A 25,002-nucleotide genomic window follows, 5' to 3' on the forward strand; every position below is an offset into this window, starting at 1 on the left:
CTTCTTTCTGTCCGAGTAACCATAACCTTTAACATGTAATCCCCAAATCAATAGACTTCTTACTTACAGCAAGTAAAAGTCATCCATAAAGTCTAGTTCATGCCTGTAATGTAGCTGTTTCTTTTTCTGCTGAACCATTTTTGTTCTTTCAGTCAGACCGACCCTGACCAACCCTAAAATCAATAGGTTTCTTTGTGAACCTTAGTGTAAGCCATCCACAACATTGGATAACTGTATATGATAGACAACTAAAATTAGTATTCAGAAACAATTTTTCTTCTTTCAGTCATTAAACCTTAATCTTTGACCAACAAAATCAATAAATGTTTTCTTAACCCAACTGCAATTCATAAATAAAGTTTGGTAGCGCTTCATGACAGGCAGCTTGAGTTATTTGACAGAAAGAAAATTTGCAATGGACGCAGACGGATAAATGACATAACACAGTACCTTAAGGTGAACATATAAAAAACTAACCTGGAAGTCTGTCAAAGCTCTCCTGCCTAACAAGTGTCATCTGTCTCTCTGACACTTCTGGCAATGTCCAAATAACAACCTGTCCCTCTGAGTCTCCACGCACTAGTAGTTTGGCAGAATTCTCTCCTTTGTTTGTATGTAAAATCATGGCAGGGGAACAGGCCAAAGACTGAAATATTTTAAGATATGTCCTGATTTGCATTTGCAGAGAATACAATTGTGCACTTCTTGTGAGTATATTATGATACATCTGACAGTAATAGCATAATTAATATAATTATGGGACTTTTACACAAATACAGAAGGCTTCAAAGATACAATTGTCGTGGCTTAGTCATGCATTAAATGCATGAAAGGTACAGACATAATATATCCACAATATGATCTTGAACAAGTGAAAACCAAACATATTCCTACTGAGATTTTTTCCTCTTTTCAAGACTTCTTGTTGAAATTTGGAGGGTATTAAACATTTTTAGCACCAGACTTGTTTCTGCTACAACGCATCAATAAGAACTTAAGATGCTAGAAAAAATATTTATATGCAAGGAGTGACAACAGAGGACTCCAAGTGACTCATGGGTTATTCCTCCTGGCTACCAAATGAGAAAACAACTTATGATACGTGGTAAACAAAAGTCCCTCAAAGGGACTGATGCTTACTTGCTAAAGAAATTTTATAGGAATCCATAATAGGACTAACCTGACTATAGTCCTGTGATGTTACTATCAATGTCAGGAAAGTGACTATCAGCTTGTTCACTGGAATGTGACTAATTACAAAGCGTTCACTGGAATGTGACTAATTACAAAGCATTAATGGAATGTGACTAATTACAAAGTGTTCACTGGAATGTGACTAATTACAAAGTGTTCACTGGAATGTGACTAAGTACAAAGAGTTCACTGGAATGTGACTAATTACAAAGTGTTCATTGGAATGTGATTAATTACAAAGCGTTCACTGAAATGTGACTAATTACAAAGCATTCACTGGAATGTGACTAATTACAAAGTGTTCACTGGAATGTGATTAATTACAAAGAGTTCACTGGAATGTGACTAATTACAAAATATTCATTGGAATGTGACTAATTACAAAGCGTTCACTGGAATGTGACTAATTACAAAGTGTTCACTGAAATGTGACTAATTAAAAATTGTTCACTGGAATGTGATTAATTACAAAGAGTTCACTGGAATGTGACTAATTACAAAGTATTCACTGGAATGTGACTAATTACAAAGTGTTCACTGAAATGTGACTAATTACAAAGCATTCAGTGGAATGTGACTAATTACAAAGTGTTCACTGGAATGTGATTAATTACAAAGAGTTCACTGGAATGTGACTAATTACAAAGTCTGGTCAAAGATTCTCAAGATGATCAAAATGTCTATCAATTTGTGAGATATGATCATTACCATTTTTATTCAGGACAAACTAGATTTTGCCAAAAAAACGTTTTTTGAAAACCCCATGGTCTACATGACCACCTGTTAAGAAGTAGTAGCTATAACAATAATTTCAAGAGGGCTACCATGGCTGCCATACTGGAGGACTAATCAGCACCATTTTACTGAGCACCAACTACTGTATGTATCATAAGAAATCTTTCACTGATGACACCATGTCACTAGTACTATCAAATGCAGGTGAGTATTACTATATGAAATCATATTATGGTATACTGCAATATAAACTAATGTACTGCAATATGTATTGATAAGTACAGCAACCAAGCTGACTGTTTTAATAACCAATGTAATACCAAATGTTAGTGTGATTTCCAGAACCTATAAGGTTTTAATTATAATAAATAACATGTTCAGCTGTGTTTATTCATGTTTTATTTGTAGTATGCAAACAGACTAGATACAGTAGAGCTAAAAAACACAATAAAGATTTCTTTTAAACCCATAATCTCAAATTTCTTTTTGATTTTGGTTGTGATTCCACATAACAAAAATTTAATTTTAATTAGTGTCTTAAAAGAAGCTGAAATATAGAGGACTTGATACATTTCTAAATCACTGTTTATGAACTCAGTTTTTAAGACTACTCCACATAGCTGAAGGATTTTAACAAGAAGTTCAATTTCTAATGGGCACTCAATATGTTGTATTAAAATCAATACTTACAGAGTCAGAATAGAAGTCCAAGATGTAATATGCATGTGGCGCCGATGGCTGATAACTCTGCCGATGGTAATCTGCATTATCAGCAGAAGCACTTTAAGAGAAAGAGAATTTATATGAAACTAATCCCTTAGAACATTTCCTGGAGATGTAGAGCCCTGAAATAAAGTCCATCACATGAAGATCAAATATAACGTTACACAATTCAGGTTAAATTACAGGGTCTTTTCGATGTTATGTGATTACATAATTAAGCTAATTTCTCAAAGATAGCATCACAAGTAAATGTGCATAAAGTATGCACAATAATATCGGTATTTATACTGTTCATCTCATTAAATCTTCTCTACATAAAGAAATGTGACCCCTTTTTATAAATGACTGTATTACATCCTAAAATGCTTAATCCAACAAATATGCAACAATGATGTAAAGATTTCCTAAATTCAAAATAAAGAAAACTTTTTTCTCAAATCATCAAAGCAACCATGTTTCTTTGCAAAGTAACATCTATGACTGAACAATTATCAACCCTGCATACTCTGACAAGCAGTAAACATCTTTTGTAAAATATCTTCAATGTGTAGACAGCAAAATGCAGTGATTCCTCATTTTAAAAAACCTGTTTTAATATACATGTCAATAAAAGAAATACAAAAAATATGCTAATATATAACATGAAAATAACTAAATGGCATTTATACAAAACTATGTGTGTTTTGCTCCAAGCCAGCAAAAGGACCATGTTAGATCAATGAGACTATCAGGCTAAGACATATTCATGAGTTCTTCTGCTGAATGGAACAAAACAAAATCAGGTTTGTATTTTTTTATGGCATTCCGAATCCTGTATGCCTCACTACACAAATCAAGTCAATCTGCTGTTATTGCATCCTAGTGTATTCCCTAATTAAAATAATTTTTTCTTCACTGATATTTCCTGGAGATATGCAAAGTGTGAAGAATGTTACTTGTACTAAATTCAAAGCAGCATTAAAGTCTAAACAGAAAATAAAGTGTTTATTCAATTCTAATTGTTGGTTTTCACATCAAATAATAAAGCAAACTGATGTGATTTGGCCAGTTCAAGAGGTCACTTGTACTTTAATAAAAATTAGTCATTTCATTTAAATGCAACTGTTTATAGAAATTGTACCATAAACTATACTATCTTTTTTGTATGTGTCCAGATTAGTGCTCAACATACCATATATACTCACTTATAAGCCAAACCCAAATGCAAACTGCAGACCCAGATCTGCCATCGCATTATGTGACATGGCAGATCTGGGTCTGTGTAGTTGTTAGGAGTAATCAGTAGAACAAACAACACAGACCCTAATCTGCTGGCACAATATGCTATGGCAGATCAGGATCTTTGTTGTTTGCAGTTTGATCTGACTTATAAGTGAGTAACAACAGTAAGCATGACAGTCTTAGGGCAGCTGAACTAACATGTAATGTTCTGAATTTCATTAAATAATTGTATAAAAATAAAGGAAATATACACTGTATAAGGAACTTTATTAGTGTAGTGATGCCTTTTGCACTTAATAATTATTTTATAATTGTGAATACAATAACTCCTTATAATGAACTCATACAGATCCCCAAAAATTACTGTAAAAACTCATGTATATCACATTCCACAACAGAGACCCAGATCAAATGGCATAGAAGGTAAAAGCACGTCAGAGTTTATGCAGCTTGTTCTACAAACTGGATTGACCAAGATCTGCTAGTATATTATGCAATACTATGGCAGATCAGGGTCTCTGTTGTTTTAACTGGATGCTGTAATGTATACATGAGTATACAAGGTAGTTACAAAAAGAGGTCAATTATGCATACATGAAATACAATAATCTTAAAGTACATTATTTAAGTGCATTGTCTTACAGATTAAATCTGAAACCAGTTGTACTCATTCTTCTTCTGGGTGAGTATAATTCAGCAGGAGTTTTCTTGTCCTTGGTAAGTGAATCTCTGGTCAAAGATTTTTAATATACTAAATAATAATTTCATTATTTTTGTGAAAATTTGCTTTCATGTTCAGGGTGACCACAATACATTTGGTAAAAATCTGAGAAAATGCAAAATATCAGATAACTGACTATGTATATCTAAATTTTTGTGAAGTGGGTCTTTTTAGTATCCATTTTAAATTTTCTTCTACAAAGAACTGTTTGTAAAGAAATAAACAAATTCAAGAAATCAATGGCTACCAGATTTTCAAGTCTTAAAAGAGGGGCCCCGAGTGGTCTAATGCGCTCACCATTACAAATCACTGCCGTCTCACCTCTGTGTGGGTTAAAATCTTGGGCTTGGCCAATGTGGGTATGTGAGAAAGCTCACCAATAGCTTCTCATTGGTCGTTGGTTCTTTCCAGGGTTTTCCCAGGTTCTTATAGCCTATCTTGTACTGAAAAATGGTGTTAAACCCTACAACAGCAACAAGTCTTAAAAGAGTTACTATAACTAGAGAGAAAACTTCCCTTTGCCTTTGATGTCCTCCCTTCTACTCTCCCATCTGTCCTTCAAGAGACCTCTCCACCTCCGTCTGGATCACAAAATACACCCATTTATTTTCTACATTTCAGTTTTTGTTTATTTAACACTGGATAAATGTATTGTAACTGGTGCATCAGCTTGGATAGCTCAAGTGGTAGAGCACCCGTCCAGAGTTAGGGAGGTCATGGGTTCATGCAATTCTCCCAGACATATCTGACATTGCCAATGCCAACAGGATTCCACATCTGCACCTCAAACCAACTAAGGAGAATACAGTTAAGTGGAAGCTGGACCTTGAGACACAGGGCTTTGTCTCAAAAAGAAAGTGTAACAGGTAAAATGGGTGTAATGGCTCAGATAGCTTAAGTGAACCATAATTTGATCAAATTTCAATGGGAAAAAAGTGACAATAAATTAATTTTACTTTATTTGATATAATAATTGCACATACCTTAAAAACTGCACATGTCTCTCTGTCAAAAACTCACACTAAGGACCCTTTTTAAGAGCAACCATCTCAATCACTGTATGGCATGGCATGGACCAACTCAAATAAACTAAGACAATTTTTGTTTAATGTTAAATCCGTAGAATCCTGTCAATAATGCTGCAAACCAAAACTCTCAAATTCAAATTCTCCAGTCTATGGACAACATCTGTTATAAATCATGTTGCAATCTGTGTGCTTTAACTCAAGTTTACAATAATAAAAATAACAATATTAATAATAATAGCAATAATAATAATAATAATAATAAGAAGAAGAAGAAGAAGATGAAGAAGAATAGTAATAATAAGGGTTTAGTATAGAAACAAGTCAGCATATCAAACAACAAGGTGCAAACATTCCAATTTATGGCAATCTAGCACACCTGAAATTGCAGCAACATAAAGTAGCCATAAAATCTAATTGGAACAAGGTAAGGGCTTCTTCAGAACTGAGACTGAGCATGTTGCACAACCATAAGTCCTGATGATTATATAAGCAATTGAAAATCAATACCATCTGACACCTTGACAACATAATCAATGCCATCTGACACCTTGGCAACATAATCAACACCACCTGACACCTTGTCAACATAATCAACACCATCTCATGCCTTGTCAACCTAACACCATCTCACGTCTTGTCCAACATAAAGCAGCATATCAATTTGGTTGAATTCCATAAGGAATAAACTGTTGGGTTGAAATAAAATTAAGTGTATAGAACAATTATGACTGTAACTCCACCAAATGATTCAAGTAGAATGTTGACAACTGAAATCATTAGAAAGACAGAAGGTACAAAGGAGGAAATCAGACCTTCTTGACACCAAAACAAATGATAAACAAGATTCTGGAAGGGTCTGATGCTCTACCAGCCAAAAATAATTTCCTGGAATCCATGATAAGTCTCTGTTTCTTCTGCCCTTTTATTCTTTTTAACCAACTCTTTTTTTATTTTACAGGAACTCGATCATAAAGTACCAAATTTGGTAACAAAATATTTTCTTATTTATCAAAGCTAACATATTCAGTACAAAATTTGCTGTTACATCCATTGACCCTGAACCTTACTTATATATTGTGGACAGAAGATCACTGATCTTAATTGTCCAGGACAATGTCAAAATATACCCACATGCCAAGTTTGTTTAAATCATTCTGTGATTATTAATTTTGGGAAGAAAAACCAAATTAATTAGCTTGCATCATTCAAAGTATTCATAATCATCCACAACTAAAAATCTACTCATGCTTGTTGGTGTTATCAGGCTCACAAGCTATAACAGCCACACAAAAAAGACCTTTGACATTAAAGTGAGACATATATACAGACAGAAAGTTGAACCAATCTAGAACATAATTTAATATCCCAATGTTTCCATGACAATCTGGCAATTAATATATGAACAGACACATAAAAGGGATGAATTAAAAAAAGATATGCTAGTGTGCATCAATGAAATAATAAAATCTAGTTTTGATCAAGTTGATCCACATCTAAACAAATCCACAAACACTTAATTTTTCCAAAGACTGTAAAATCATTGAAAGTTTCCAATGTGTGGGGACAAAAGTCTACATAAATTATGTGGTCAGCCTGCACATTTCAGAACTCTGAAGTAATCTCCAGAGCAAAATACAATCCATAACTTTACCAGCATCATCATCCCTGGCATACACCAATCAGAAACTGGTATTAGATCATTTGAAGACTGAGGTGAGTTACATGTACTTGGTGTTTACATCAGTAACTCTTCTAACTCCTGGGACCAGTAGATTAATCCCAAAATGTGTTGTTTTATATTTTTGAAGAAATGTGTGTCAAAAAAGCATTAAAATATATATTTCCTCAATTTTCTTAGTATATTTCAAATAAATCAGAAACTTACGAATTTTAATGCCAGACTGGATAAAGTCCTGTGAACGGAATGCTTTAACATACCAGAAATAGGACTTTTACACATTTGGTAAAATTATGGATCCAATCTAGCCTTATTAAACCAACATTATTTTATCCTAAAAGAAAGTCCTTTATCTGAGGTTCTGAACATAAAGTGCACTTCTTTGTTGCAAATCAAGTTTTACTGGAAATGCATCAGTGAACATTGTGCCAGTTAAACCAATACTTGCAAAAGTAAAATCCATTATAATTTATTTCCAAAATCCTTAATTATCAGGATATTATCTCCATTTTTATAAATAATAAAAGTCATACATGGGAATAATTTATTGACAGTATGCAAAACTACCCCAGTAATGTTTATCCAATATCAGTTCCATGTCAGATTAAAAAGATCAGACTGTATATTTTAAATGTATCTGAAACAGCATTTAATGAAACGAATACACAGCACTCACTCATTATAATTCTGTCCATGGCAGCCATAGAATGTACTCACTTATAGTGGGACTGCCATGCACATATAATTTTACAACAAAATTACACTTAATACAATAGGATCCATGACTAAACCTGCATTATAACTGGAAATGTGTTATTGTGAAGGGACCGATAGTGAGGGGGTGCTGTACAATACAATGATCAACACAAACAATAATACTGAACAAAAAGAGTTGATACTATCAGGAACATAAATTTCTTACCCTGGTATTTCTATCTCTATGACATGATATTCACTGCAGTGTAATAATAAACAATGCATATGAGTGATATATATGGTATTTCTATCTTAATGGCATGATATTCACTGCAGTTTAATAGTAAGTGATGCATACAAGTGATATATATGGTATTTCTATCTTAATGACATATTCACTGCAGTTTAACAGTAAGTGATGCATATGGTATTTCTATCTCAATGACATGATATTCATTGCAGTTTAAGTGATTCATATGAGTGATGTATATGGTATTTCTATCTCAATGACATATTCGCTGCAGTGTAATAATAAACAATGCATATGAGTGATGTATATGGTATTTCTATCTCAATGACATATTCACTGCAGTGTAATAATAATGCATATGAGTGATGTATACGGTATTTCTATCTCAATGACATATTCACTGCAGTGTAATAATAATGCATATGAGTGATGTATACAGTATTTCTATCTCAATGACATGATATTCATTGCAGTTGAAGAGATGCATACAAGTGATATATATATATTTCTATCTCAATGACATGATATTCATTGCAGATTAAGTGATGCATATGAGTGATGTATATGGTATTTCTATCTCGATGGCATGATATTCACTGCAGTGTAATAATAAACAATGCATATGAGTGATGTATAGAGTATTTCTATCTTAATGGCATGATATTCACTGCAGTTTAATAGCAAGTGATGCGTACAAATGATATATATGGTATTTCTATCTCAATGACATATTCACTGCAGTTTAACAGAGATGCATATGAGTGATGTCTATGGTATTTCTATCTTGATGACATGATATTCACTGCAGTTTAACAGAGATGCATATGAGTGATGTATATGGTATTTCTATCTTAATGGCATGATATTCACAGCAGTTTAATAGTAAGTGATGCATACAAGTGATATATATGGTATTTCTATCTCAATGACATTCACTGCAGCTTAACAGAGATGCATATGAGTGATGTATATGGTATTTCTGTCTTGATGACATGATATTCACTGCAGTGTAATAATAAACAATGCATATGAGTGATGTATATGGTAATTCTGTCTTGGTGACATGATATTCACTGCAGTTTAATAATAAGTGGTGCATATGAGTGAAGTTATTCTCATTTGTAGGAAATGAGTTTTCATGCAACAAAGTTGGATACTATATATGGAGTCAAATGCAAAAACTGTCAACACTGGAGCAGAAAAGGTAGGTCATGTTGACCTATATTATCTACACATGAGTAGTTCTCAACATGAATGCGCTCGTTCAGTTTCACAATTGTGTAGGCAATGGTTTCAAAAAAACTGTGCGAAATGGTACTACATAATCACTGGAGCATGAAAATTGGGAGCGTGAAAACTTGGTTATTGTAACCTACTATTCATATTGGTGAGCAGTATCCTGATGAATGAATGTTATCATCAAGTTTCTTGGCTGTACATGCAACAGTTCTGAGAAATGAGATAATCTGACAAATGTTGATCCTGGCAGGGACAACTATAATGTCATGAAAAAGTGGCAATGACTTCTTGAATCACATGATGCAGGCAAGACAAAAACAAAAGAAAAACTAAAAAAAAAGATGATAAAAAAAAAAGATTATACTGTGAAATTCAAAGTCATAAGAAAGTACCATCTGTACTTGCTTGTAAGTCAAGTCAAATTGCAAACAACAAAGCATAATGCCCTGCAACTCATAGTATATGTTGTTTGTTCTACTGATTGGTCATAACAAATGCATAGCCCCATATCTGCAGGAACATTATGTGATGGCTAACCCGGGTCTGTGCAGATTGCAGTTGGATTCCACTTATAACTGACTATATACAGTATTCCAACTGTGAATGATAAGTGTTTATAAAATAAGAGTGATTTTATTTCCATTTGGACATACATTCAACAATTTGTTATAGAAGAAAAAACAGGGTCTGTACGTGAAATAATTAGTATAAATGTCTCACATTCAAAACAATGACATCTAAAGCCATGATAATCAAACAAAATGTTGCCTTCTCTACAAAAGGGATCTCTCTTCCTTTCCTGGTAAACACACGGTGTTGAACAATATTCAAGGCATGAATCAAAGCAACTACAAACTGACAACAAAACACAAGCATAACTGGGCAAAGAAAGGCACAATCAAAACTGAATGTAAACTTCAGCACCAAATAAGAAATAGCACTGCATATACAAAAAATATGAAGTAGACACAGAGTTTTGAAATTATGCAGCTGATATTAGGTTAGCACAACTCACTAAACCAGAATCAAGGGATATAACTCTATTCAAAGTGGGATGGGTATATAGTCTGCTTTCGACAAAACCTGCAGACAAAAGACATTACATGTGCCTTTGTGTATCTTCAAACCAATGACCACAGAGGTAAACACTCAAGACCTCTTACTTCTGAATCTTACTGACTTCTAGTACTGAGCAAAGTACAGTGAAATCTCTGATGGTCAAAACCTCAATAAAGTGAAATCCCCTTGAAAATGAATTATGTTTCCAGAATTTTCTTTCTTTAATTTCAAAGAGCCTTAGATTAGTAAATCAAAACTAAGCTAAACCCATAAAATCAAACTTTATTCAGTGAAATGGTCAACATACTGAGTAAAAATAAAACCCAAAAAAGAAACAAATGTAGATTCAACATATAAACATTGACTTGATTCTGAGAGGTCACCTGATCTCAATTAATTTTAAGGAGATAAACAACCTCATTAAACACTGAACACCAAATTTATTTTGGCCCTAGTGATTGTGGTATTGAGGTTTTACAGTATATGCATTGCATACTTCCACTAAATGTTTAGTCTCATTTGAATTTTTCACTGGCCTTTAACCAGCAAAACAGTTTTGCTGATCACTACATCTCCCCTGCTAATAAAGGTAAGATATGTGTTATACCAATAAAACTAAAACCTAACATTCTTGACAACAATAATGGTGCAAATACAAAATATTATAACCTATGTTGCACCATCTGTGGATGCAGGTATGACAAAAAAGCAGCACTTTAATGTCATCAATAACAAGATGACAGAAACTCACTGTGTGATCGGTGTTAAATAAAATACAGTTTAAACTTTAATTCAGCCAGGAACAGATATACAAAGATAACATTTATGTTAGCCATTTTCTGAAAGACTAATATCTGTATGGTTTGACACATTGACTAATACAGTTATGGTGTCGCACAAAAAACTGTTTCAAATTCAATGTATTTCCCTTCATATCCTGGGATTTATTGTAATTTCTGTCTTTTTTTATGAATAAGGCAAAAAGATATATATTAAGTAAACAGAGTTATATCCCTTGTCACAGTGTCAACAGAATAATATGAAGCAGTCATAGAACACAAGGCAGACAACATAGATACAAAAACAATTCTTTTTAATTCATTATCAAAATTATGGATCAGCAGCAGATCTTTGCAAGCAATGCTAATGAGGTAACTTTCACACTAACTCTGTATCAACTCACTGCAATTAATTTGCATCATAACTTGACAATGTCTGCAAATAATGCTTTAATGCATACTCCCAAAACGTTCAGTTGAATATTATACTTACTTTGTCTGTGAGTCACTGAAATACAAAATCCAACGAGAGATAGTAGAGATTGGAAGAAAGCTAATACTTCTACAGGGTCCATGCTGGTTTTAATATTTGGGCAAAAAGAATTTCCTTTCCAAACAGACTGGTGTGAAATTGGCAAAAATATGGAAAAGTGAGTTCAAAATTTATAATATTCAAAATAGTCATATTTTGCTTTCCTTTTTGTATATTTTCATATTAGATAAATCAAATGCTCATGAAATGCTATTAAAACTTTATAAAAGTATAAAACATTTTCATATTTTCCTGTCAAAGAAAATAGTTTTGGTATAATAGGGCAACCTCAAAATTTGGTTACAGATGAAAATCAGCAACCATTTCCATAGTGAAAGTCCTCTTTTCCTACATTTACAGGATTAAATATTGGACAAAATTACTGATTCTATTATTAATGGATCTGGGTATATTCAATCAGTCCCATTTCATTTCTGATGAGGCTACACTATTTCAATTTTTCACAGATTTGTTTTGAAGGTCATACGAGAATTTTTGCATGGAATTACCTTGATAGCAACATAACTTCTGGCATGCACCAAAACTGACAGTATAAAATTTCCTTTTCTAACTTTACACCTATCTCTTTGTGGGGACAAAAGTTAACATTTTTTCTTGGATTATTATTGCAATGTTTTGAATCAAAAGGCCAGGTGGGAGGAATGGAGTTAAATCATTAAGTAAGGTGAAGTGAACTTTGCTTATGGGGAATCTTTATTCTAGAAAATAACATACTTAAGGGTAACTATTTCAAATGAGTCACTCACTCACTCCCCCTAATATGGAACTTGCTTTTGTAAATATTCCAACTTTACTCAAATACTGCCAGTTCATAATCAGAGCTGAAGCATAAAGTGATTTGAAATTCAGTGCCTTAAGATCAAACAAACATCAGAAAGTAATTTTTTTTAAATTTATAAATGTTGCTAAAAGGAGAACCACTACAATGACCCTGGAAGCCAAGTTGAATTTTGCAAGACCAGGCAACAGTAATAAGATCTGAAAATAGTTAATTATTATAATTAATAGGTAGACTCACTTATGAGTCCAACTGCAAATTGCACAGACCCAGATCTGCCATCACATAATGCACTGGCATATCTGGGTCTGTGTATTTTGTTAGAAGTAATCAACAGAATAAATACAAACCCTGATCTGCATAAGCATTATTTTATAGCAGATAAGGATCTATGCTATTTGCAGTTGGATTCAACTTATTGGCAACTATATACAGTATGTTCAAAAATATAACAACCTCTCCTGGAATTACTGTCTGCCATCTTTGAGTCATCTTCCCATAACATGTGTAAGTCTGAAGTTGATTCTGTCAAATATCTGATAAGTTCCAGTAGCATTAGTGTCATAAACGAACTGAGTAACTGCAATGGTATGCTATCAAATATTTCCACTTTTTCACTACATGTTCTAACAGTCCCACCCAACCACACCCATATTCATTGCCATCTCTTGACATATTTGACACAGGGATCAAAATATAAAATCCAACATATACTGTATCATGCATCTTCCGTTAATTACTGCATTTAAATAGTTTAGTTGGAAAATATGAGAAAATGTTGATGTAAATGAATATGTGACTACTTGCCGGGACCTTCGGGATGGAAACTATGAATGATACCGGTTTTTTTTACACAATAGCAACATAATTAAAAAATTTTATCAAATTTCACCAAGTTGTTTAGGAGGTTTAATAATGAATGGGCAGGCAGATAAAAAGACAGGTGGCAATAATCCTAATATTCTGAATGCTTTATAAAAAAGGGTGCGATACTAATTATAATGATTGTGAAGTACTTAGCAATGGACTCCGACAAGGTGCATTGTGTTGTTGTAGTCCTGTATTAAAATACAAATCCACATAAACTCAATACAATGTAAGGCTAAGGCTACATTCCAGTTTTCGAGCCTGATGGCTGAGTGGTCCAAAACACTTGCCTTTACTAATCATTACCATGGCTGCCTGCATGTGTTAAATAAGTTTATGGTATGGCTCTACATCTAACATGTATCATGACATAAAATGTAGTCCTTTCATACATATATGACACTAATTTTTGACAGCAATATGTGTTCTAGATAAGAAAGCTATTCCCCTTTCATAAAAGTACAGAAGAGAAGTCAATTTTACTGAAATAAATTTTTTAAATAATTCCTTATACAAACAAATATGGTGGAAGACATATAGCAGTTTCATTCTATTTGCAACAACAAGATATGGATTGTTTAAAAATGGCAGACACCTATTCCAAGGAGGTAGTTCTGCATGGATAGGAAAACTCTATAGAATAATCTCAAAATTAATTCTTCATATCAATAAATCACAAATCTTAATTAGTTTATCGTTTTTACTGTGCAGCTTATTACTGGTTTCAATGAAGTACTGTTGATTAATACCAAATACACCTGGCCATTTTGATCCGAATTTTAGAGACAATATGGAAAAGAGAGGTAAAGATTAGTATCTTATTGGTTGTGACTCCAGATTTTAATTGATTTAGAATTATGTTCTGCCTGCTGTGTGACTGATATCTTTATCTAGTAGTCCACTTCTGCTATTCTAAGCAATACAACAGCACTACTTCACTAATCACAACTTTCAGAAATGAGATATGGTCGAGTTTATACAATGTGATTCATGCCATCATATTAATGAAATAGTCAAATATAGAGATGTCAAATTGATTAGACAAAACTGTTTTTAGTTTGAAATCCAAAAGTAGGGAGCTGAATAAGAAAAGGAAGTTACGTAAACAATGGAAAAATACTGAAACCCCATGAATCCAGACATTTTCTCCTACAATTTGATATGAATGGATATAGGAATCGAAATTGAAATCATCAGTTTAAAAGACCCATGTAGAAATCTGATCATTCAGACTCCAAGAATTTCTTTTTTTTAAAAGACTGAATTAATGAGGTTTCACTGTGGATCATAATGCCATATTAATATGAAGACCATTTTACATACACAGCCTTCACTTTGTGATTTATGCTGATTATGACCCAATATAATGTTAAATGCTGAGTATAATTTTTACTGAGGAAGAAATTTTAAATGTGAGTAGCATAACGTACAGCAGGTATTTTTTGTGGACAAAATTTCAGTTTTGTAGAAAGAGAAGGAGAATTTAATTTTGCAAGCTATATTTTAGAAATTCAATACTGAATTGAATTACTGTCATGATCTAGTTAAGAGAAAATTTAAACATCAAACATGTCCACTGCAAAAGTTCCTGCTATATGGTATTGTTGTGTATTATTATCCTTTAAAACTATTAATTCAATTAATTTTCTCTATCTGTTTTCAGTTATAGATTATTAATTGTGAAGATTTTAATAATATGGTTTGACTTACCTAAATCGATTTCAATTTTTTTTAACTTGGGTGACTGCTTAAACAAGGCTTCTGCAGAAAACTGTGTCTTGCCCATGAACTTCGATAAAAGATGTACCCACCCTATGCACAACTTTAAAACCTCAAACTCAAAACTGTCATACATCTTTAACTTACAATACCAATACTGTCACCACTCAAAGTATTAGGAATGTTGATGGCTTGGGATTCAGAAAATAAAGAAAATCAAACACACTAGAACGGATGAATATAAATTGTGAAATACTGATGATCATGTTCCTGTTTAACCATAAGCAAATACCACCCTCCCTCTAACAACCTGTAAACTGTAATTAAATGTTTAAGTCTTAATAGGTCTTTACTTCTTAACAAAGAATGACAAGAAAAATACATATACATGAACAATTCATTGAAAATATTGAAGCAATTACCTTTTATGAGCATTTTGCACTGAAATGATTGTATATAGGAGCTGTGAAATAATTTCATGGGAGGTAGCCACGCTGAATATAACCATTTCCTTTTAAGATTAATTCCAGTTTTGTCCATTTACACAGCTGCAAAAGGTCAACAACTCTAATATAGTAATGTGCCCATTACCAGAAACACAAGCTCTTCTTTTAACTGAGCAGAGAGCAACTAAAGGCTTCCAGAAAATAAATCCATCCCATTTAACAAAACAAGAGTACAATGAACACCACATTATGCTCATACCCTGTGTTTAATAGTCCTATATGTAAATAACTCATTTCATGCAGAAAACCATTTTTATTTTTCAGCCACCTGTGATAATTTGTCCTCAAAATTGACAGGCTATTTTCTTAATACAAGTGCAATCAGTCTAAAAAGTTTGCTCCAAGTCTGTGATGTAAAACTAATGTTATTGTGCGGAAACAATTTTTCTTCTTTAGGTCACAGTAATGTTGACCACTGACAGTTTGGCTTCAAAACTGATAAGGTTCTTCAAATCCCTGAGTACTGTAACTTTAGATGGTTGATAATTAATGTTATTGCATAAAAAACATTTCTTTTAATTAGCCAAAATATGGACCTCTGACCGCTGTATACAAATCAATAGGGTTCTTCTTTACCCCAAATGGTAACTGTACACAGTGGAAAAAAGACTTATTATTTCCTTTTTCTTCTTTTATCACAATGACCCTTAGACATTTTGACCGAAATCAATAGTGTTCTTCCATATCATAAATATAAGCCATCTAGAAAGTCTGGTAATGGCAAATGTAGGAAAACTCAAGTTATTGTGCTGAAATGAAAATGACAACAGATGGATGGATGGACAATGTCATAATAAAATACATATGCTTAACTGCAGATGTATAAAAAAAGTGATATGTCTCCCCATCTGCTACCACAGGCCATATAAAATCAACAGTATGACCCTGATAACTGTGATACTACATTTGACAAAAAAAATTACCTTATCATTTTCAGAAAAGCAGTGATATCTCCTAGATTTTCACACAGACGGCAATTCCCCTTGGCATTTTCATAATAGGTTATTTACAGGGGGCAGTTTTAATGTGAGAAAAGTACCTACGAACAGGCCCCTTACAGCATTTTTTAATGATGTGCCATTAACAGACCCCTTACAGCATCTCTCAACAATGTGCCATGAAAAAAAAAACTTACAGCGTTTTTCAATGATGTGCCATGAACAGACCTCTAACAGCATTTTTCTATGATGTGCCATGAACAGGCCTCTTAAAGCATACATAAATGATGTGCCATGAACAGGCCTCTTAAAGCATACATAAATGATGTGCCATGAATAGATCCCTTACAGCATCATTAAATGATGTGACATGAACAGGTCTCTTAAAGCATACATAAATGATGAGCCATGAACAGGCCTCTTACAGCATACATAAATGATTTGCCATGAATAGATCCCTTACAGTATGCTTAAATGATGTGCCATGAATCATTCACTTATGGCATTTTTCAATGAAGTGCCAATAAAAACTTTTAATGAATAAAGATACAGCTTACAGTTATACTTCATTATTGGCAATGAGTCTATCATCATGTGTTATGACAATGACACCATGCCGTATGCAGTAGATCTGATTGTAACAGTAGAGAGATTATCAATAAATATAGTACGCTGCATGACCACCATTCCACAAACTCAGAAAGTGCAGTTGGGAAAACAATTCTAATAACTTGGTAATCAATGGAATCATCTCATTGATCAATTGCAAAAAGTCACTTAGTAAGGGATAGATGAGGGTGAACTTAAAGTAACACGCTTTTATGATCAGATTGAGCTCTGGTAATATTAATGGACGGTACAGTTTCATTACTGAATGTCCACAATTGTCAGGAACTCAATCATTTGTTGGTGGGGGTCATTCAGTTTATTGGGAATTTGCACAATCATGAGCGAGTCCTGGAGAAAACAATGGGAAGGTATTACCTAATAGTCCTTTATGTATCCATACAAAATGTAACTAAATACTGTGAAATCACAGCGAAACCTGTCTATATGGGACACTGAGGAGACTAAAACACCTTTGTCCTTAATATAAGGTTACAAATGAAAGCCTTATTAGGACTACTATTGTGTCTCTAAAATAGTTATGCCCTAATGCCCTACAGAAAATCTAAAAGTTATAGTCCAAAAAGTTAAAACATCATCTGCATATAAATCCAAATGTCCTTCCATTTTGTATTTGTCTAATTCATGTGCTTAAAAAATTCTAAACATTTTCAAAAATGTAAAACAAATAAAATACACTGTGATAATGGTCAGAAGATCTAATCAGATCATCTGCATATGAATACAAAGATAACCCAAAATTTAATTCATCTCTACATTTACTGATTGTTGCACAAACGTAGCAAACACGGTTCTCTGGAATACCCTACTATGTGCCGTGCCAGTATATAAAAAGGGATAAATGACTCCATTATGAACATATGTCCTTTATACAGGAGTGTCTGTGAAAACAGGTTCTGCTGTATATTCATTTTCAACTGGTTTGATAACTGGTGACATATATTTCATCTAACAAATTGTTCAAGTCATACTTAAAGAAACAGAAAGTAAAAAAAAAAAACATGCATTTTTGCACAAGGATTAAGATAACTAAAATAGCTACACATGAAAAATAAGTTCTGCAACAAAAAAAGCAGACAAATCTTACCTCTTTACTGCTCTGCCTTTCAAAAGACTTGCATAAAAAAAATACTGCTTTAGCATTACATTCAAAAAGTAAAAAAAAAGTAGTAAAATATCTTTGGGGGCTCTTACTCTTGATACCGAATCCTTGGTTATATTAATTCTGACTCAATAGATTAAACAAATGCATCATATATGGAATTACCACACCCAGAAACAACTTCAATGACTCTAAGAATGTTTATCTTTAAAAAATTGATTTATTACAATCCACAATTTTTTGTGTAGAGTTAAAAAAAAAAAATCTTATCTGCAAACATACCACAAATCTGCCTTTACATTTCCCAGTATTGGAATCATCACAGAAATAAATAAAATAAAAAAGCTTCACAATGAACACTATATCTCGTTGATAAATCAAACTATGATGGAGACTATAGCACAATCATAAACTTAATTTCACATGCAATTTTAATATTGTTGATGACATGTGCATAATCATCTGAACAGCGACACCTATGTCTTGCAATCAGCAAAAGCAAGCTAGACAATAAAACTCACTTAGTTGGTAGCTTGTACAGGTATCCCTTTCCCTCATTACTCCACACTATTACACGATCCACACTGACAAAATCTCCACCAGACCAGCGCTCCCCACATCGGTTGGACTCTGAACACAACAATGTGAAGTCTCCAGCATCGTAGATCTGAAATGTGAATGTTAGATTGCCTTTTGATATTTTTTTGTTGTTGCTCAGGGCATACATGGCATATCTGCTGTACAATATTCGCCAATATTAGCCAATATTAGCAAAAAGTAGCTTACGCAGTGGAATATTTTGCCCACATCACCACATTTAGTCTGATGGTTTTGATGCATGCACAGAAGCAGAACATTTTGGTGTAAACTATGTAAATGATATAATGTAAAATTCTAAAACTTGCTTGACCTCCTCATGTCTGTGTATCTGTGCAATATCAATCTGGTTTTTAAAGGACTAGGAAATCAATAAAAGTCTACCTGTAAATCTTATCTTCATTTATTTAATATACCTTTTTATGTAAAAAGAATGGAAAATACTTACTGAAATTAATTCAGAGTTTAACCCTGTCATCCAAAAATTGAGTTTGTGACATTTTGTAACAGCATCTGAATACCTTCTTCAAACCAATGAATATATTCACCTAACAATTAAGTCTATATAGTGGACTCACTGAGATGGACCCTTTCATGTAAATGTAGAAACATTCACACCATAGTCATTTCATGTTTTTGAATTAATGACTAACCAGGTAGTCTCTTTTAACCATGCCACATTATAAGCATGCTTTAAAGCTGTCTTCTTTCCTGTAGCTAAATAAGACCCAATGGAGAATATTATAGCTTGTCATTTTGATAACCACAGTAATTACAACAACCTGCTCCAAAATTGTAAGCGACCAAGATTTGGAAATGAATGCCAATGCAAAGTCTAATACCTAAGTGACCAATGAAATTCTACTTATGCTTGCAATAATCAAGTTTTAAGAACAATTCCGAATTGCTGACATAAATCCTTGTGTTTAAAAGTTGGTACGGCTGACTCTGTACAACACTAGCCATGAAACCAGTTCTTTCAATTTGAGTCATGGCAATCTTGTCCTTTTAGCTGTCTCCTCACCCAACTTTTGTAGCTTACTTTCTTTCCATATCAGCATAATCACCTTGAATGTGGACCTTTTCACCCGAAAATCAACAGGCTTCATTCTTTTTCAGCGTAAGTTATCCACAAAGTTTTGTCAAGGTACATGGACTAGGACTTTAGTTACTGTATAGGAACCAAAAATGGATGAACTGATGAACTCACTGATGGATAAGGGATGGACAGATGGGTAATTTTGAAACATATGATCTGCCCAATAGCAAATACAGCAAACAAGCTATCAATCCAGTGATGTACGTGTACTAAGGAGCCTTAATGGAACTTAAAATAAATTAATAACTATTAGCTATAAAGATCAAAAAGAATAACAAGAGGCCCAAGTGTACCTCATATCACTCACCTGATGTACATAACTTGATTGACAATTTCATTAAGCATGTTTATGAAGCACTATTAAAACATAACTCATGAACATGCAAACTATTTCAGAAACTTTATATCTTGTTGATTTTACCTATTTCACTATAATCTGATAAAAGTTCATATTCATAGATTAAAGAAATTAATATGTATTACCTCTTGTTCATAATAAAAGTCATCCAAGATTTTTAAAAGATTAAAGATGAATCTTTAATTTGTGGTAGAGAGAATCATATTGCTTTCACATGAATTCAAATTATAATTCAAAATTGTTATTATTTAAGGCCATGGGTTTCTTAACTCTTGCTAATTCAATTTAGTGGCATTTCCAGACAAAAGCATTTAAAAGATTTTTTTAAAAATTAAATGCTACAAATATATAAATTCATATAATATGTGAGTAACGGTATTAAAATACATGAAATGACATATGATAATAACATATAAATGACAAGATGTTTCAGGCACTTAAAAAACATGACAATACTAGCAACTGCCAAACCCAAATTCACCAAACATATTAAACCCGGTTCCAAATATGTAACAAATTCAAATGTGGTACATTTTTATGAAATAATTCACTACTAATAAACGTACAAACTTAAATATCATTTTACAAGTAGTGTGTTCTGAATGGATCAAAAACAACATCAGAAAATACACAGTAATTTGCAAACACATATAAAAAATTTGACAATATATATAAGCATATATTCCTAATCTGATATATGTCAGATCCTAAATAAGGTCTTCAAAGTGGTAACATGTAACATGCTCAGCCAGAACCAAGATTACTTCATTATTGTGTGTGTGTGTGTGTGTATGTGTGTGTGATTTGGATTTTTAATATAGCTTTAACAATTTTTCAGTTGTATTGCCACGATGTCTGCAGTGTGGCAGTTTATAGGAATATCTAGCACCAGTCCTAACACTAACCTCCTAATGCTTAGTACCAAGCGTGGTAGCTGTTAGTATTATTTTTGCAAGTCTTTGGTATGACTCAGCTGGGGATTGAACCCGCACATCCACATTATTATGCATTCAACTTGCATAAGATCTTGATGATAAATCATCACATTCAAAGTTTGATCAAAACTGGATAAAAAAGATGTAAGATCACCTCATTAAAAAGTTTTGGATCTCGCTCATTACCTAAATTCATCAGAGATCTTGGTAATATAAACATGTACTGGTATTTCAAGATTGACCAAAATCAGCTCTGAAATATGAAATAGAGTGGTAACAAGCTTTGTCAACCAAATACAAGATCACCTCATTAAAATGCATCTCATTCATTATCAAAATCATCTGAGAGCTTGATGATTCAAGCAAATATTCAAGTTTTAACAAAATCAAATCAGACATATCAATCCCAGAATGGAAACAATGTCAGCCAATCAGAGGTAAGATCACCTTATTAGTCTGTATTGATCACACTTGTTATCAAACTCATTAAAGATTTTGATGACAATTTTCCAATCTAACTGAAATCAAGTCAGAAATATGGACTCCACAGTGGTAACAAGAAACTGTTGATAGATGGACAGTGGATGCTGAGTCATACCACAAGCTTTTTAGTAAGGTGCACTAGGGAGCATTTAAATAGATATGATAACAAATGAAGGCTATTAAGTGTGCTGTTTGCCACGCCTGATATTTTCAATAAGGTGACAAAAACTTCAAGTAAATTTCAATTACATAATTAAAATTCTAAGTTTCATAAAAATTTAAAATTTTCAGTCAAGTTATATTCAAGCTAAAATATAATATGTGCAGCATTTTCATTTAATTGGTATCTTACAATCATAATTTATTCCACAACAGGTGAGAAAAGAATGATATCTGCTAGTACAAGTATCAACAGAATAAAACCAATACACTGCAATAGTCCTATTATAACACAGGAAGAGTGACTGAAAAATCAAAACAGAAGTGTATCCTAATGAAAACAATGCCCCAACCAATAGGGTTAGAAATTTTTTTTAAACAAGAATTTCCCCTGCTTTCCTCACTGGTTATACTGGCTATTTAAGAAAGACATTGTATATCTTAGGTATAGTTCAAAGAACCTTTAATTCCCTTTATTTTGGTGTATGATGGATGGGTATAACATGGGTTATAGCATATATAGCTTGGCTTTACTCCAGATACGCACCTTTCAAAAAAGTGCTAGCTCCACTTGGTAATTTTCACTTCCTGAACTTAGAGATAAATTGTATAAAAAAGAGCTGATAACCTTTTTTACATTTTAATTATCTGGTATGTCATTCATTGCACTTTCAGAAGCTGGTATTGTCTAGTTGGACAAAATTCATTTTCCCTATTTTAATAGCTGCTATGGATAGTGTACTTTAGATTAATTCAGGCTGATTTTTTGCACAAGTGAGCAGTCATTTTAGTTTGTAGTGTGCTTGGATCATGTACAATTTCCAAAGTACAATATCCAAAGAAATGTCAGCCACAATGCATTAAAGTAGCATATTGGTATGCCACCATTCTCTCTACTGTGCATGTTTTAAATGCAAAAAAACTTCACTTTACATACATCACTCTCTCAAAAGTATATAATAACTGGTGAGCGCCACCTTTAGGAGAACATAGGTATTATTACTGTATGATTTGGGGGCCCCGAGTGGCCGAGTGGTCTAAAGCGCTCTTCGTTACGGATCACTGCCATCTCACCTCTGTCTGCGGCGGTTCGAGTCTAAGATTCAGCCAATATGGGCATGTGAGAAAGCTTGCCAGTAGCTTCTCGTGGGTCGGTGGTTCTTTCCGGGGTTTTCCGGGTTCTTCCTCCACCATTAATACTGGCCGCCATGTATAGCCTATCGTGCTGAAAAATGGCGTTAAACCCCACAACAACAACAACAACAACAACTGTATGATTTAATTTTGATTGTATGGCTGAAACATTTAAGTGACAAGCATCAAAACAGTCCTTTTAAATAATTCTCCTATTTCCTCCCACAGAACAGGATTTATTAGTGTCAGTGTTTCTGACAAGTCCAGACCCCCATGATAAAAAATGAACTATTTTAAAAATGCTCATTACATTTTGTCAACAGAGCAACCAATGTTATGCTGAAAGACAGGAAAATGAAACTAGCCAGAATTATTCCTGAGATGTCAACAATAAATTTTACAGTTTGAAAAGGGATGAAACAGATGAGGTTCAAAAAGGTCAATGGTCAAAGTGTAAAATATTTGCCTATTGCTTAATGTGGAAGAAGCAAATTTGCTTTGTTGTCATTTATTTTTTAATTTCATTGTAAATAAATGAAAAGAAACATTTTCACTATATTTCTTTTACTTAATGCAACAGTTTTAAATTTAAGTTGACTCTATTCCTATATTCTAAGTCTTCTAATTTCCCCATAATTAAGGTCACTACTCACACAAACATACCTCATGGCAAATTATGTAAGCAAGAGCAAAATGAACATAATTAACTTATTTTCATCAATAATTAACATCAATAATAATGAACCATTATATTCAGATCATCGTACATAATGATAATAAAATAAGAAAAGTAATTGCATACATTTTTATATTTCTTTTAAGGTGGCGCTCTACAGTTTTTAAAGAAAAAGAATTCCCCTGGCCTTCCTTGCTGGTTATAATGGTTATACTGTCTATTTAAAAAAAGACCTTGTATATCTTAGGTATAGTTCAAAGAACCTTTAATTCCCTTTATTTTGGTGTATGATTGATGGGTGTAATATGGGTTATAGAGTATACAGCTAGTATACAAATCCGTCTTGCTCAGGGAACACACCTGCAAGCACACGTCATGGACTCCCAAATCCCTGAACACAGTTGTGCTTTTAAAAAACAATTTTTAGTAATCTTAGTATAAAAATTTTTAAAAACTTCAACAAAGGGAAAGAGCTTTCTTGACATGATATATGACTGTAACCTAAAATATCAAACAGTTGTGCTTACTGCTCATGAAAAACTATCAGCAGTTCATTGTCACAGGAAATAATTGACATGTAAATTGGTCAGAGGTAAACAACCACACCTGCACAGATTACTTAAATGACTGATGATAGTTAAGGTTATGTTAAGTCAACAATCTTATGTGGGAAACCCCATTGGGCTAATTTGCTTAGATAAGGCTCAAGAAGTGGAACAACCCAATTTGTTTGAAGGCAGGTATTGAAATAGATGCATGTTAAAGATAAACTGTCAAAATGCAGTTGTAATTGGAACAGAAAAGGATGATTCATCAGCAAAGCAAGCAAAGTCCAAGAAAACTAAATTTCAGAACTCCTTGTAGATGGAGCTTGACTTTGTAAAACACAGAGCAAGGGGGAACATTTCATTTTTTTACACATACTGCACAACACCATACTGACATTAGTCATTCTGAAGTGTATGATATCCACTGACACAGCAACAACAGGACAGTTCTGGTGGCCTAGTGGTTTGAGTGTCCACATCGGATGTGAGTTCAAACCTCTGCCAAGTCATAGCAAAGACTTGCAAAAAATGGTACTAACAGCTGCCTCACTAGGCACTCAGGATTAAGAGGTTAGTGTTAGGACTGGTTGTCCTGGTGTC

The 25,002-nt window shown here is 33.2% G+C and overlaps 1 protein-coding gene across 6 annotated transcripts in view; it reads right to left on the reverse strand.

Annotated features, from left to right (window-relative positions):
• The window catches only part of LOC149782560 (WD repeat-containing protein 7-like), a 146,785-nt gene that overhangs the window by 57,355 nt on the left and 64,428 nt on the right, over window positions 1-25,002 (reverse strand). For 4 of the 6 annotated variants that reach the window (XM_089934006.1, XM_089934003.1, XM_089934004.1 and 1 more), the window contains 5 exons: window positions 18,935-19,080; window positions 11,817-11,831; window positions 4,516-4,602; window positions 2,620-2,710; window positions 478-646 (listed from right to left, as the gene is read on the reverse strand). In XM_089934006.1, coding sequence (XP_089790132.1) covers window positions 478-646; window positions 2,620-2,710; window positions 4,516-4,602; window positions 11,817-11,831; window positions 18,935-19,080 — 508 coding nt within the window. The remainder of the gene's footprint in view (window positions 1-477; window positions 647-2,619; window positions 2,711-4,515; window positions 4,603-11,816; window positions 11,832-18,934; window positions 19,081-25,002) is intronic. The other 2 variants (XM_089934007.1, XM_089934008.1) reach the window with 2 other exon arrangements.

The sequence above is a fragment of the Sinohyriopsis cumingii genome, chromosome 15, assembly GCF_028554795.1.
Source record: "Sinohyriopsis cumingii isolate HCF-2022 chromosome 15, ASM2855479v2, whole genome shotgun sequence".
Taxonomy (NCBI): Eukaryota; Metazoa; Mollusca; class Bivalvia; order Unionida; family Unionidae; genus Sinohyriopsis; species Sinohyriopsis cumingii.